The 17091-nt window shown below is 36.8% G+C and overlaps 1 protein-coding gene across 1 annotated transcript in view; it reads left to right on the forward strand.

The window, feature by feature from the left end:
- RALGAPA1 (Ral GTPase activating protein, alpha subunit 1 (catalytic)) overlaps positions 1-17091 on the forward strand; it is a gene marked incomplete at its 5' end in the record, with an annotated part of 127758 nt that overhangs the window by 23586 nt on the left and 87081 nt on the right. Inside the window, 9 exon segments of the mRNA XM_009869913.1 lie at positions 1219-1427; positions 1790-2029; positions 5349-5537; positions 5995-6132; positions 8234-8382; positions 9594-9723; positions 10457-10694; positions 12100-12261; positions 16642-16782. Coding sequence (XP_009868215.1) covers positions 1219-1427; positions 1790-2029; positions 5349-5537; positions 5995-6132; positions 8234-8382; positions 9594-9723; positions 10457-10694; positions 12100-12261; positions 16642-16782 — 1596 coding nt within the window.

Consider the following 17091-nt stretch of genomic DNA (forward strand, 5'->3'; position numbering starts at 1 on the left):
TGCCAGCATAGTAGAGAACCCGAAGAGCTAAACAGTTCTCAGCCATCATCTAGAACATGCGATGGAAAAGATGGAGCCGTAGGCTATAGACCCCAAGTAACCACAGCTCCTGCCCATTTGCATCCTGCTGGGCATTCATTACTTTCCCTGCGAGCCAGTACTGAAGCTATTGAGCTTTTGCCACAGAATCATCTTTCAGGGAAGTCGTAGGAAGATGCGTGTGCCCTTGCTCTGGCAGCAAAGCCCAGCACAGTGAGCTGGTGCAGATGTGGTACTAAACGAAGCTGTGAAACTCACGTGGCTTTGAAGCAGGATTTCCCTCTGTTTTATTAATTTCTCACCCACTGCAGGGCCAGAAGAGGCTGAGTTTATTGCATCTGCTATTAGAATACAATTTGGAGCTACAGCTCTTCTACTGTAGATGACCATGGTCAGATGTTGGAATCTGTATCAGTAGAGAAGTGGTGACCCTTATCAATTATATTTAATTACTGTGGATTGCTACAGACCAACATAGAGATCTTTCTAGGTAGGGATGTGTTGGGAAATGTGATCTCTTGCCTCTGCTTTTCCTGATAGGTTTGGTAGTAGGGAATAAGTGACATATAGGACTCATAAGGCTGTAAAATGGTATGAGTTACATAAATTGTTGCTTAGTAATTTAAACAATTATAAAAATCAGAGAAATTTGACAGTATCTTAATTCTATATGAAAATAGTTTTCTTGTATTCTAGGCCATATTCTGTTCTAGCTAGCAGATACTTTGCTACTTAGAACTGCCTTGTGGTTTTCAGTGAAAGTTAAGTAGTGAGTTTGAAGTTTATCTATAAATATTGAGTATAGCATGCAGCTTAAAAAAGCTGAAAACAATGAAATTGTTAACTTCTGTAGAAAACAACTGCAAGCAGTGATGTAATCACTTTGATATACATAAGTCACTTTAAGATAAAAAGCTAAAAGCTTTCTATAGCAGAAATGAATTGCTGTCTGTTGGACTTCAATACCGTCTCTCTACAGGAGACAGCTTTTTCATGTTTTATAGGCTTGTCTTGAAATTTTCTCTGTCACATCCATTTTGGCACACCTTGGGAAGAGTTGTGCAGCAATGAATATGAGAAGACAGCACGTCTAACATCTTTTGTCATAGTTTTAGGATTTCTTTCTTATATAAAGCTTTCTCTCTAGACATATTTTTAAGACATTGTGTTTCCTTGCAGATATACCACAAATGAGACCAAAGCCACACTACGTAATGGTTAAGAAAGATGCTGAAACCAATGAAGCAATATATTGCACAAAGGAACCTTTTATTAAGGCTCGTGTTATTGTCATTCGATGGTTGGTGTCTTTCTGGCTTGAGCCAAAACCTCATACAGGACCTCATATTCCTGGGGTGGAAGGTGAAAATGTGCCAAAGAATATTCAGGTACACCCTAATGTACAAAAAAGTCTTTGTTTTCCTATTTTTGTCTTAATAGTTGTCAGCAGTGTGCACTCCTCGAGTGATTATAACTAATCAAAAATTTAAAAAGTAATTTCTAAACAATTTTTCTGCTTATTAAGTAACTTCCGAAGAACTTACCAGGCTTTGGGGTTTTTTTTTCAAATTCTACTATTTTGTTTTTAATAAAACGGGCATAAGTTTTGGAATGCTGCAAATTCTGTGGGGTATTTTTTCCACTGAAGTCTATATATTGTTTTAAATTATACTGTTGTGTAACTTAAATTGTACTGTTCAACTGTTGTACTAAAAATGAGCTGTGGAATGTTCTTGAATTTTTGTTTCAGAGAGCAGCTGCTAGCATGGCTTCAAGGGAGGACAGCAAAACCGACAGTACTGATAAGCAGGATAGAAACGCAGAGCCAGAACAATCTCATTCTAATACAAGTACTCTAACAGAGAGAGAACCAAGTTCTTCCAGCCTCTGCAGTATTGATGAAGAACATTTAACTGATATTGAAATAGTCCGGAAAGTCTTTTCTTCTAAAAGAAGCAATGTTAATTTTCTAACTGAGATTTTTCGACAGGTAAAGAAACCTCTTTAGAATGCAAGAATCCTGACTATTATATTGAAAATGATCATTTTAGTATGGTTTTCTTTGAAGAGCGTTTGCTAAGCAGAACATTTTATGAGTGTACAATTTATTTTTTTATGTCATCTTGATTTCAAGGTTTAAAAATTGAGAAATTTAAATTCTGAAAACATCTTCAGTGCAGAATATCCTCCTTTACTGATTTTTTGATTTTATTTAATATTCAGTTCGACAACATTTAACTTGGGCTTTACAGTTACCCGTAGACAGAATGTTTGAGCTTTTCATACATCAACCCTGTAGCTATTAGATCTCACAAGCAAGCATATTAAAATAAACCTTCTGTGGGAGTCTGCAGCTGTTAAAGAGCTGTTTTAGGAGCAATCGAATGTCCTTACCTTGATAGTGTTCATGGGAAGAGTAGGACAGATGGCTATAGAAGGTAACAGCTTCTGCTTGTGACTTTACTGCAACCAGAAATGTTAGCTGAGCATACTCAAAATAGTGTTTCTCATTTGGAAGCTGTTAAACAAATTTAAACTGAGAACATATGCCAGTGTATGGAGTCTTTATTTATAATATGAAAATATATAACTTTGAGTTCAATGTGGGAGAAGAGAACAAGATAGACTTTGTTTATGCCGCATGCTATAGATCAAAAGACAAAGATTTTTTTCTGAATAATAGTAAAGAAAAATTATACTAAGTTTCAATTGAAATACATGACGTATTCCTTTAAACAGCAGAAAACTAAACATTTTTGAACTCTGGTATGTCTGGATGAATTGGATATTTCTGAACGAGGCAAATAAATGCCAGAAGCTTATCCACATCCAGTGTGTTGAAGAGCGTAGATACATTACTAAGGAGTTAACAATGTTACCTGTATTCAACTGCCCCACAAGGGTTTATGGAGTCTGAGATGTTGAATGTGATCAAGACTTGTGATCAATGACTTGGTGTCCAGACGGAGACCCATGACGAGTGCTGTTCCTCAGGGGTCGGTGTTGGGACCGGTGCTGTTTAACATCTTTGTTGGTGACACAGTGGGATTGAGGGCACCCTCAGCAAGTTTGTCGATGACGCCAAGCTGTGTGGTGTGGTCAACGTGCTGGAGAAAAGGGATGCCATCCTCAGGGACCTTGGCAGGCTGGAAAGGTGGGCCTGTGCAAACCACGTGGAGTTCAACAAGGCCAAGTGCAAGGTCCTGCACCTGAGTTGGGGCAATCCCGAGCAAAAATACAGGCTTGGCAATAAGTGGATTGAGAGCAGCCCTTCAGAGAACTTGGGGGTGCTGGTTGATGAGGCACTCAGCATGAGCCAGCAGTGTGTGCTGGCAGCCCAAAAAGCCAACCGTATCCTGGGCTGCATCGAAAGAAGGGTGGCAGTAGCTCCTGTGATAGAGTAGAGGGGTAGGTGATGCTGCCCCTCTACTGTGCTCTTGTGAGACCCCACCTGGCATACTGTGTCCAGCTCTGGAGCCCCCAACCAGGTTATGGACTGTTGGAGTGGGTCCAGAAGAGGGCCACAAAGATGATCTGAGAGCTGGAGCTCCTCTCCTGTGAGGACAGGTTGAGAGAGTTGGGGTTGTTCAGCCTAGAGAAGAGAAGGCTCTGGGGACACCTTATAGCAGCCTTCCTGAACCTGAAGGTGGCCTACAGGGAAGCTGGGGAGGGACTGTTTGCATAGGCATGTAACAATAGGACAAAGGGTAGAGCTTTTAAACTGGAGCACAGTAGATTTAGATCAGACATTAGGAGGAAGTTCTTTACTGTGAGGATGGTGAGATGCTGGCACAGGTTGCCCAGAGAAGTTGTGAAAGTGTTCAAGGCCAAGTTGGACAGGGCTTTGAGCAACCTGGTCTAGTGGGAGCTTTCCCTGCCTGTCGCGGGGGGGGTGGAACTAGATCTTAGGCTTTGAGCAACCTGGTCTAGTGGGAGGTCTCCCTGCCCATGGCAGGGGGGTTGGAACTAGATCTTTAAGGTCCCTTCCAACCTAAATCGTTCTATAAGTCTATGATAATCTAGTCCAAGGAATTGATTTTCTGTTTAGAAACTGCTCCCTCTCAGTGAAAGGGACAGCAAAGGCAGTTTTCTTCATTATTTTCACATGAGTTATGTGTAGATTATTTGGATTTCACATGTGGTTATGACATCTCATTTAAGTAATTGTTTAGCTAGAAGCTTTCATTGTAAGTTCATTTCTAATATGCCAGATGTTTATAATGTTTCTAAAACATGAGGGCTACAGTATTTCAGTCAGGAGGCTGTTTCAGTTGTACTGAATGGTGGGAAGATTGTGGGGAAAAAAGCTTACGTGTTTTAAACTCCACTATACAAAAATTATATATAGACTTTCAGAAGACTGTTAGACCTGATTAGTGATAGTGTGTGACTAATGAACTTGTCGCTTGATCTAATACACGGTAGAATGTGTTTTAGTGTGATACTGGTACAAAATGTCTATTTCAAGAGGAAACATGTACCACTTGTGTCAAAGAAATGCTCCTTAAAGACATGGGCAATGAATTTTTAACATTCACATCGTGGACGCCATAAAACTATGTGTTAGTGTAGTTGATCTGCTCTTTTTTAAAATGCAATTAGGGCATCGTAGTCTCTGGTAAATGTATTTATAGTTAGTTAAAATCTGACTAGTGTTAAAGTTTCTGAGCTGTGACTAGTTGTTACCAGTAGAGCAGATACAGAAAACCTCCTGAAGAGGGCACTGATCAGCCATCATACTGAATGCACAATTTTTTTTGGAAACAACCATTCCGAAGTCTTTTCAGGGAGTCATTTGTTGCAACAATACTGTTTTGTAAAATAGCATTCAGCTAAAAATAAGATACATGGCTACCAGTAATGTATTTGACTTGAATTTTTCTTAGTTATTTAGGACTGGTTTAACTGCACTCTTCCAAATCCTCTGGATGGAAGATGCTGTAATAGAAACTACTGCTCGTTCATTTTGCGTATTTTTGATGAGAGTTTGGGTCTTAATTTCAGCAGGTTAGGTGTTGAGTAGATGTACCTGTATGGATTCTCATATCTCTCTCTGGCAGTGAAGTTTCTGAAGTAATTTCTTGACAAGTTTTCTTGTTAAAGCTTTTTTGTGTGTGTGATTTTAGTTTACAGATGAAAAAAAAGAGCAAACATTTAGGTTTAGGAGTAATTTGCTCGTTAAGAACCTACAGTGGCTATATTTTGGGGTTCTTTTCTCTCTTTATACATTAGAACTTATCCATTCTGGATACCAACTTGATTTCAAGTTTTGTAGCTGTTTGTTTGTTTGTTTCTTTTTCTACTCGCAGGCATTTCTGTTGCCAATATGTGAAGCAGCTGCCATGAGGAAAGTGGTAAAGGTGTATCAGGAATGGATTCAGCAAGAAGACAAACCTTTATTTATGAAAGAACCTGAAGAAATAATGCAGTGCATAGCTGCAGATAGTGATGAACACATTGACCACAATTCATCAGAGAAAACAAAAGAAAGAGAAGAGGTAAAATATTGTTGATTAATAATTGTGCATCTTTTTGATATCGTAGTAGACAGTGAAGAGATTGTATGTGGTTTAATTTGATGTCAGAGAATCTCTTGGGGAAATCACTGCATTAGTGGGCTACCTATGTGATGCATTATCTGCAGATATTTTAATGTAGTTAGCTTATTTTAAAGTTTCATATCGTTTTATGAACTGTTCTCAAGATGTGAATTTTACCATATGCCAATCTTCAACTGTGTAAAACTTATATATATGAGATAATAGTTGTTTCATCCAGATACTTAAAAATAATCGCCACAGACTTCATAGAATGTAATTGTGTCTTTAAGATGCATCTTAAACGTCTGCCTATCATTGTTTATTATGCAATATCTATTATATCCTTTTTCCTTTAATATAAACCTAAAATACATTTCTAAAAATCTATGGGATTTTAAGGAATAATATTTTTCAGGAAAAAGGAATGAATGCCAGTCATGTTAGAAATTCAAACTGGGCAAGAAATGGCTGTTACGAAGACACTTTGCATAAAATGTCTGAAATTGATGCTGAAGAGCAAAATGTACGAGCTGGAGTGCAGTCAGTATTGCAGGTATGAAAAAGACTTGATATCCAACTTTCATACTAATAATAAAGTTCTTATCAACACTTAAGGAGTAGAATATAATGCAATAGTCCTGCAAGGGAATCACATGCTTTTTCAAGGCATCTCTGAATTTTTAAAATTATTTTAGATTTAAAAAGTATGATGATAAATAGTGTTAGAATAATGACAGTAGTTTGATATATCTTTATTGACCTTAGGTGGGACAATGTATACACAAGTGTCAGATAGCACAGTATAAAAATCTTTCAGTTTTGCATCAGGGCATGTGTTCTGCATCATATCACATTATCACATCATAACTCATTTTACCTGAGCTTGAATGATTTCCTGAATAGGCTTTCCTTCTGTGCTGTACACTGCTATATATAGAAATAAACTTTGTAACTGAAATCGCTCTCAAATTCAAATGTGTTAAAATAGTGTAAACTTCATAATCCTTGCATACAGTGACTGTTTAGAATATGAAGTGTTTCTGAGAAAAGAAACAGAAAGAAACAGTGAAGTATCTGTATCTGCTTGCAATATAGTAATAAGGTTTACACATCTGAGAATGTCTGGGAGATTCTTCATTTTGCAGTTTCTTAGACAAAGATTCATTTGACCAAAATGGAGTCAAGACGTCATTCTAGCCCAGTACCATGTCTAAATTTGAGAGGTTTCCTTATCTGGAACCATATTTGACTTTTTCTGCAAATCAAGAATCCAAGACTTCTGTCTTGAGTTTTCTTCCCATTTAATTTTTGTATAGGGTTATTTCTAGGCACGTAGAGGAGAGTAGGTTCGTTAGTTGAGGCTGGTGAATGTAAAGATGCGTACTAATATTGCTAAATTCAAATGTCTCAGTAGAGGAAAATTACAGCCGTAGAACCAATGATTTAATGTACATGTGGATTAAGAAAGACAAATATAAAATAATTAGAATTCTAGGGTTCACTGTGATTCAAATACTCTCTAAATTTATGTAAAAACATGATAATAACACTTCAGTAGTAGCTCCTGTAACTACTTTAGCCTCCTTGCCTACTTTGTTTTCATCATTTTCATTCCCTGTCCACTGAAGCTGACCACTTTGGAGAAGGTATCCAGTTGCCTGGTTTTTAAGCCTTGCTGATCGCAGTGAGGTGAATGCCTTAGTTTCCTAGAACATAATACAGACCTTGTCATGCTGAGGCACAATGTGCCAGGAATATTTCAAGTAGTGTAGCATACATTATACTAAGCAGTACTGGCTTACAGGTAAATCCTCATGCAGAATCACAGAATGTCAGGGGTTGGAAGGGACCTCAAAAGATCATCTAGTCCAACCTCCCTGCCAGAGCAGGATCACCCAGAGTAGGTCACATAGGATCGTTCCCAGAGGGGTTTTGAACGTCTCCAGAGAAGGAGACTCCACAACCTCCCTGGGCAGCCTGTGCCAGGGCTCTGTCACCCTCACAATGAAAAAGTTTTTCTTCATGTTTTTGTGGAACCTCCTATGTTCCAGCTTGTACCGATTGCCACTTGTCCTGTCATTGGACATCACTGAGAAAAGTCTGTCTCGACATCCTGACACTCACTCGTTGCCTATTTATAAACATTAATGTGGTCACCCCTCAGTCTCTTCTCCAAGCTAAAGAGACCCAGCTCCTTCAGCCTTTCCTCATAAGGGAGATGTTCCACTCCCTCCATCATCTTTGTGGCTCTGCGCTGGACTCTCTCCAGCAGTTCCCTGTCTCTCTTGAGCTGAGGGGCCCAGAACTGGACACAGTATTCCAGATGCGGCCTCACCAGGGCAACTTTGTGCAGTGAACTTCTTTATTGGGCCCTTTTTGTTCATCATATTAAAACAATTGTACTGAATAGTTTGTGGCACCTTCTGCCTATGAGTGCAGAAATATACAAGTAGGTTTTCTAGAAGAAAATGGGAAAAAAATCTATCTTATTTTTGCTTTATCATCACACCAAGCTAACCTATATTTAAATTTCTGAGTGCATATGCAGCCTTTTCTGTTAATCATAGATTTTCTCTTCCTGATTACTATCAACTGAATTGCTGAAAACATCTAAGTGCTTCAAGATCATAACATCCACTCTTTTTTACTTACAGGTTTTTATAATAAATTCTTCAAATATATTTTTTCTTGAACCTGCAAATGAAATTAAAGCTCTGCTAGATGAACACACTGATATGTGTAAACGCATTCTTAATATCTACCGTCACATGGTAGTCCAAGTGACTATGGACAAGAAGACATGGTAAAATACTAGTGCTTTTATCTTACATTATTAGTTCACAAGATAAATGTAAAAATATACTTATTAATAAACACGATAGAGTGGTATTGACTGTGTGAACCAGTTTCTCTAAGTCAGACTTTAACATCACAGACAACCTCTTCCTCTGTGGTGTCTGCTCTGTTTAAGCCAGTAGTAAGCGTCTGGTTAGTTAGAGGCAGCTTAGCCCTCAGTGAAGAAAGAAGTAAGCTAGGATATACAGATTACTGTAAAAGGGCTACTGGTGACTTTTTTTCCAGGGCATTTTGCTAAAATATGAAAACATATATGAAGCTTCACAGCCTTATTTAAAAATAAAAAAATCCTCAGATAAGCACGAGTAATTGTTGCAATCGGATGTGGGTTGCTCTTGATCTGGAATTGTGTACTGTTTAACTGTTTTGTTCCTTTCCAGTGCTTAAGGTGCCTAGCAGGTACAAGGGACCCCACTTCCAAAGTCATGTCTATTATTTCCCCCTCTCCTTTAAATAGTCATCTCTAATGAGGTAGTGTATTGCCACCATTCTCCACTGCAAGGAAGCAGTAGCAAGGGGATTTCAAATCGCTGATTTACACCATTTTAACTTGACTTGCATTCAGTCTGTCACTGGTATTTCCTGATCTGTGGGTAAGTAGAGCTGAAGTTACATGTCCATGTGCAGCTTGTCTCCTCTTGTGAGGAAATAAGGAGTCGGTTCAGGGCTAGCCACGGGGAAATTTGGGAGCAATAATAGAAAACAAATTCCACTAGGTTACTGTTTTCTTCCCCAGTTTCACATAACTGTGAAGAAGTGACTATAGACTGACACTGACACAAAATTATTGCTCAAGTATGTTCATGTAACATTGCTAAAACTTGTCTTTCGTACACAAAAAAAAAAGAGAAAAAAAAGTAAAAGCTTAGTTTGGAAATAGAATTAAAACTTTGCCTGTAATTTCAGGCCATTGAGGGTGGTAGTACTTGAATGACTTGGGAGAACGTGTTAGAAGGCGACAGGGATTCCTCACTCTCAAGTGTGAGATAAAGATTGGAATGATATCTTTAGTAAGAACCGCGTTAGGCTGTTCTTAATTCCTGTGTCCTGTTTGGAATGTGTTTGAACAAATCAGGCTTGGTTACTGTCTTTAAAAGTATCCTGGTATATACAGAAGTATAAGAAAACATTAACTCGAATTTTAATACTGTTTTGCAGGGAACAGATGCTACTTGTGCTGCTCAGAGTTACTGAATCTGTGCTGAAAATACCACCCCAAACTTTCTTGCAGTATCAAGGAAGAAAAAACTCTACTTTAGCTGGAAGACTTGCAGGACCTCTTTTCCAGGCAATTAAACATGAATTCACTCTAATTCATTCACCTTGATTTTGACCAAGATATTTGATGCAACAACCACTGTTGGCTGATTTATCACCTTAAGTCATTCATCGTGTTACTCAGATATTGGGAATTGTGTGGGTTAAAGAACTGGCTACATTTGTTACTTTCTGTCCTACACTTAATGACACCATGACAACATTTTTTGACCTACTGTGAAATTCAATTTGCTTCCCTTTAGTTGGGTTGGGATAACTGGCAGTGTTTCACTTGCAAAATTAGCTCAAGTCAGCACAAAATCTTCTGTATCATCCATGCCCAACTAAGTGGGTTTTTTATTCCTTACAGTAAACTGTAGCAGATTCTTTCAAATTTATAATTGCAGAGTGGTGTCATGGTGACTTCTCTGTAAATAGGATCTCCAGATTCTTTAGTAGGAAAAAAAAAAGGATACACAAGATATGAAAGTGATGAGAACTAATTGGGAATTAAGAGTATCACAAAACTTTTTGGCAAAACTTTTAAGATAGCAAAAGATCTTCCATGAGTCAAACCAGTTGCTCTCACGTAAGTCAGAAGCCCATGTTCACATAACACTTGATAATTAATGGAAAGTATGTGCTGGTGAGGAAAAGAATGTCAGGACTACACTGTGAAAGTTAGAAACTTCCTTTTAAGCAGTAACATTTGAATGTTGTCATCTTATGTTCAGAACCCAACTTTTCTCGCTTTGTTCTTTTAGACTCTTATAGTAGCTTGGATCAAAGCAAACCTAAACGTGTACATCTCTCGAGAACTTTGGGATGACTTGCTGTCCGTAATGTCTTCGCTGACATACTGGGAAGAGCTGGCCACTGAGTGGTCACTGACGATGGAGACACTAACTAAAGTATTAGCTAGAAACTTGTATAGCCTGGACCTCAGTGACCTGCCCTTGGATAAATTAAGTGAGCAGAAGCAGAAAAAGCACAAAGGCAAAGGTAAGACAACATTGTGTACATATGATTCGAATTTGAGCTGGGTAATGAGATTGTTGGTCGCAGCGTAATTTTGGTCTAGCCTTCTTAATATACAAGTTAGGCATCTCTGTCACCTGAAATAACCCAGTTTCTTTAAGGCTCCTCTCTTAAAGAGGATGTTCCTGTGGGCTGTTTTTACTAAAAACATTTCACATCCTTCTGAACTTCTCATCTTGAGCGGAGGCATTATTCACACTTCCATTTTGTTCTTCTGGTATGTAACAACTGGACAAAAATACATTTCTTTGTTTTTGACCCTGAGAGATTTTTCCAAACCATGCATCTTTTGTTTTACTATACTATACATTTTTTTTCTTTTTTTTGCAAAACACAGTTTAAAAAAAAAAAAAGGTCTGTTTTAGGATAGGGATGTGTTTAGTTATTTGAATATAGGCTTAAAAAACATTTTAAATCACCTCTATCACCCGTACAGAGCCATATGAGAAGAGTTTATATTAGTTTTCTGTAATTAGAGTTTCAGAAAGCCCCATTGTTCAATGTGAGTTGCAGAGTTAAATCTGTCTTTGGATAAAATATTATACAAATTATGCCAAATTTCTTTGGCCCTGTTCATTTGCTAATAATAATGAACATGGTTCTCATGGGCTCACTTTCCAAGAAGATGTCTTTTTAATGATTATCAGGTATAATTTTAGATTATACAAATTCAATGGGAATAAGGAAATACATTGCAAATATTCTTTAGTTCACTTTTTTTTTACATACGGTTGGTTTTGATAGCTCCTTATATGAGCTGTATTTACTTCAGTGTAAATGTCAAATATGAATTTGTTGCATTTTTTCTTAATCTCAGTATAGTATTTTTTGTGAACTTCCAAAGAGCCTTGCTCCTTGAGCCTTTCATCCCATTTTTTTGCTTTTGCATTTCATGTTAAGATACTTTATCAACTTTTATTTCATGTTCTTTAAATGTCACGAAATTGTTTGAGAAAAAGCCCACAATATTAACAGTCTGTAATGTATTATTTTGTGTATCTTGTCTAGTAGGAACAGCAAAGGAAAAATTTCTATACTTACACATTTTCACAAGCTACAGCCCTTGTAAACCCAGTTTTCTTGTGGTTTTGCACTTCATTGGTTGGAAAAGAAAATCACAATAGTTTAATACACCAACACTTCTGAAAAACACTTTCTGAAAAAGCTCGAGTATTCTTCAATGTTAATGCTGGATGAGTGGGTTTCTGTAGTTAAAAAACAGTAATGAGCTGTTTAGCTTTTAAAACCATGCTTGCTTTGATAACATAATTTCTTCTATCCAGCTATAAAACTCTTTGAAAGAACACAACTACAAATACCTGGTGATACCAGAATAGAAGTAAATGGATTTGCAATTGTGTTTTTGCAGGGGTTGGGCATGAATTCCCCAAATCTTCTGTTGATAAGTCCTTTTCAAGAGGCTGGAGCCGTGATCAGCCTGGACAAGCACCAATGAGACAACGCAGCGCTACAACCACGGGCTCTCCAGGAACAGAAAAGGCAAGAAGCATAGTACGGCAGAAAACAGTTGGTACGTATCTGTAAAAGCTGATACAAGTGACTTTTGAGAAAGGGCAAGGAATTGATAACTGACTTCTGTGGCAGTGCGGATATAACTTCTTTCCACGAAAGTATACTATTTATAGTAATTAGGTAATACTATTTATAATAATTAGTTAAATTTATGAATTATGCAGCCTTACATGCTTTGAGGGTAGCTGAGTAACTTGTGGTAACTGAGTAACTAGGATCACAGTTACTGCCGATGAAAGTAATGAACTTGATGTATTAATTCTTAATTAGTTCGATCACGTGCTTATGCTGGACTGGAAAAATAATGCTCTTGTATTTATATGAAAGAGAAAAAAGCTGGAATGGTTTGAGCAGGCTTTTTAAGTCCTTGTTTTCATAAACTGCACAAAATAGGTTGAGTGTTTTCCAAGTGTGCGAAAAAAATTGTGAGAAATATGTATGTGTCTGCGTAATTTATCAAATGTGTTCTCTCTTACTGTACCCTGAGTCTCACATTAATGAAAGATTGGTGCAGATGTGTGCAGTTCTACATTTCTGAAGTCGCCTATTAACGTCATTACTTGCAGATACTCTTTCCTGTGCTAGAAATGAATGATGCCAAGGCAGTGCTTTATGTTGACTGCTCAAAAGATGACTCATTTACCTTTGCATGATTTGCTTTAGAATATATTAGCATGAACTGGACTACAGATTTCTTTACTCTGTTCTCTTGTCTTGATGATCTCAGTGCTGTCCCTCTATAGGAAGGAAGATTAAGCCAATTTAACTTTTTTATTTAAAAGAGGAACCTTTTAAGGAATATCTCTTCCTTTTTTACTCTCTGTAGTAGTAGTGGCTTTGGTCGTTGTGTGTTGTTGCTTCACTGATACTTCTTGGAAGCAGGTACATTCTGACACAGTTTTAGAAAATGGGATGGCGTATAGGCAGTTGGATGCATAAATGTGTTAGTTTTTCAGAAACTAATATTTTCTTTTTTTTTTCCAAAGATACTTGCAATTAAGTTTTAAGTCATGGAGGTTATTTAGGCAAAGTTTTTATTTGAATATTCTTCCATATGCTCCATTTAAAAATACCCCTATTTTCTTGTGGGAAAGTTAATTGTTCTGTAAGCAGTACAGTCACGTGAGAAAATTAAGACACTACTCCAAAATTTCCTCTTTCAATGTATTCAAATGCTATACAGCTTTTCCTGTGTCTGGTGTTGACAGCACCTAGTTTGACTGAAGTTTTCCTTGTGGATCAGAGATACTTTAAATGTAATTTCTGCTTCTCTGTAGATAGCCTGTAATTAACTGTTGCATTGTTTTTGGTTTAAATCTTAATTGTCTTAACAAGGTAAAGCTTACTTTAAAATTTCTCCTTCCCAAATTGTTAATATTTCAGATATTGTGTCAGAAGGTTATGATGTTTGGTCAATTTTATTAATGGGTTTGTTTTGCTGCTGTCTGAGAGATGGCTATTTATATGATGTTAGGCCTAAAATGACTGAGGTTTATCCTAATCAAGCTGTATATTGACCTGGTTAGCAGCAAACAAATCTGATTTTAATTTCACTCTACTTAGCTTTCATGGTTTTGTTCCTTTCCCCCAATTATCTTACATATTTGATATTAATAAGTCAAGTTTGTATTACTGTAACCAGATAAAATTTAAGCTCTATCGATATTGTAGAATACCTTCTGTAGAAAAGCATCACAACATTAGCAGGATAATTTTAAAAGATGAAAAGCCCAAAAAAGAGTTGCCAAAGCCGGAATCAGGTTTTTTTAAATGTTAATGAAGAATATATTACAAAACCGTATGTACTAACTGTCTGCAAATAGTTGCTGTTTATTGTCACTCAGGTCTGCTAAGAGAGCTGTTCAGATGCTTCTTAATCTCTGCCACTTAACACAGGGTCACATATTAAAAACCAAAACTGGTTTATAGTCACAATAAGTAAAATTTTCTATAGAACATCTTGCTGGTGCTTTGGTTTAACCTTAGCTCCACAAGCTAAGTCTGGAACTGAGTCAGACTTCAGATACGTTGCATGATATGTGACACATTTCCTTTGATTGTGAGTAATAGACTCTTTATATCTGAGTAGGGGGGATGTGCATGTTGAATATTTTATGGTAAGAAAACGCTGGGGTTTCTTTTTCATCTGTTTTCTGTTGTACACATTGTGTGTACATCTGTGCACCTATTTTTTGAGCCATCCTCATGCCCACACACATTTATTGCTGCACCAAATTTATGTGTATGTGTGTGTAACTCAAATAAAAATCTCAGCTTTTCTGATATGCAGCGTGTACATTTTAGCCTGAACTTATGTAAAGTAATTTTTTGAAAAGGGCCTTTAAAGATGATATGCATATGGGTTGAAAAATCTTCTGTAAGGCTAGATACAGAGTTTGTGGCTAGTGCAGCAGATTCTAGCCCTATAAAAATATCAAATCAGAAGGAATTTACTAATCTGTTGAACTGCTTTTGTCTATAGACAACGATGGAAGGTTATAAACTGTCAAATATCTAGTTCACATTCTAGTCTTAAGTCTGCCTCTGCTTAACTACTTCATTAAATGTGACACGTGTTATTGAAAATAATAATTCACTGAGGTAACATTTTCATTTTACATTATCTCAAAGTTAATTTTGCTTTAACAAGCAATTTTCAGTGCAATTCTTCCTTCAAAAGTTTCTGTAAAATTTCTGCTTCCAAACTGTAAATGAGTTAATCTGCCCTCCCTTGCTCAAATCAGTGTAAAATGATGGAAAAGATCTGATCAAATTACAGGGGACACTTTATGTTAACATTTGTAATCAACACAAAATCCAGTCTCAAGAGCTTGGTTTATTTAGAATTGTAGAATCATTCAGATTGGAAAAGATCCTTAAGATTTACTATGTAGCTTGTTATTTTTACTCTTGCCTACATTCATTTTGAGATGCACAAGAATGAATGTACTGCATCTAGCTATTGCTGTGTCCTGAATTTTGTATCTCTTAAACACACATAATTGCCTTTATTTTTTAAATTGGTTTCTGTCTGATAAACTAATTTTAATGGAGAATGGCTTCAGTCTTAAAACATCTGTCTTTTTGATTTGTTTTTTGAAACTACTGTTAAGACTCCACTTAAGTTGTGCTGCATTTGTCAGATGTGTTTTCTGCTCTCTGTACATTGACCTACCCAAGTTATCTGCATGTTGCTGTTAGGGACAATTCTTTAACTTGGTTTAGAAGTGTGATGTGCTCAACTTTCACTGCACTCCATTCATATACTTCTGATTCCCGTACAGATCAGGAGCACTAAGATCCTAAGTCTATTCTATGTGGTTTTGAAAATACATGTAGAAAAGTTTCAAGATTGATTAAATACCATACTGACAAATATTTATGTAAAATGCCCTAAAGTTTCCTTGGAAGAAGTTTATCAGCAACTATTTTAAAGCAAGTTATCAAATTTGCCGCAATTTGAAAAAGAAGCTGCTTGAAACAATGAATATTACTTTTTGAAGAACTTCAAGTGTGCTTTGAGATTTAGTGCAGTGTCAATTCTAGCCAGGTTTTGCTCTCACAAAGGGAAACTGATGTCGGAAAGGTTCCTTTTAAATCTATTAGGAAAGCTGCAGATACAACCTTGATCCTGATGCCACAATTCTTATGTAAGTTTTTGATTCTATAGGACTGTTGGCAGGATGTGAGATACAAAAAGGTGAATTAACATCAGTTGAGTAAGATTTATCCAGTATCGATTAAAAGTCAGACCCTACAGATAAGAAACAGTTTAATGCTTTTCGTTGTCAAACCATTTCACTTCAGTCACTTCATTTTTACTGTGGAACTGTAACAAGTTGTGTTGCACATTTCTCCACACAGAACTGGTCGTTTTCTCCTTTGCTTTTGAGTCTCTATTGGAGAATCATGAATTCAAGAGTATGGGTATGTTTAAAATTCAGAGACGCTTTTTCAGGAGTAATCCAAAGGAAACTAGAAAAATGAAAATGTAGTGTAAGTTGCTTTTTCTGATAAAATAAATTCAATTTCTGAGTGCTTGTGGAGTGACTTTGATTTTTCAACCCCTGATGCAATGGAAAAAAGCGTCAATTAGTTTCTTCATTTTTGAATGCAAAATCTCTGTAATCGTCATTAAAAAAGGCATTATTACTGCTTTACATAAAAGTTAAAAACTCAAAATGTCTTATGTGTCCACTGATTTTTTTTTTCTTTCTTACAGCTCTGCCAATATCTGCCGTGCTGAAATGTTTTGATTTTTGAATTTTCTTCCTTTTTATCCTTGTTTTCTCTGTTGCTGCTTTTTCTGTGACACAAGCCTTTCATTATAGTCACTCTTCTTTTTTCCTTCCCCACTTCTTTCTTTTCCTTTTTAAAGCCATGAGAAGCCGATCCATTGGTGAATGTGCTCTGCCATCGGCCTATATACGCAGTGCTAAAAGTGCTCCTGTTCTGATCCATACTTCCAAACCCTTCTTGCCTGATATTGTTCTCACTCCCCTTTCTGATGAGCTTTCAGGTAGTGCCACCTCTGCTAATTTCTGCACCCCCTTTATCACTTTTTTAAACCTTCTGCTTTCAAATTCTGCTAAATCATTAAATTTTTCAAAGTAAAAATACTTTGGGGGATGGGGGGAGAGGGGAAGAGATTAAGAATGAATATTTTGAGTTATGTAATACACCATGCTATTTTGCAATTCATTCTGGAACCGTTAGAAGTTAGTGCTGTGCCAATGTTTACTATCATAAAAGTGAAAATTAGACATCTCTTGCTTTTTCAATTTATTGGTAAGCAGTAGTATTTGTGATAAATGAGGGAGGGAAGGGA

The sequence above is a fragment of the Apaloderma vittatum genome, unplaced genomic scaffold (assembly GCF_000703405.1).
Source record: "Apaloderma vittatum isolate BGI_N311 unplaced genomic scaffold, ASM70340v1 scaffold3655, whole genome shotgun sequence".
Classification (NCBI taxonomy): domain Eukaryota; kingdom Metazoa; phylum Chordata; class Aves; order Trogoniformes; family Trogonidae; genus Apaloderma; species Apaloderma vittatum.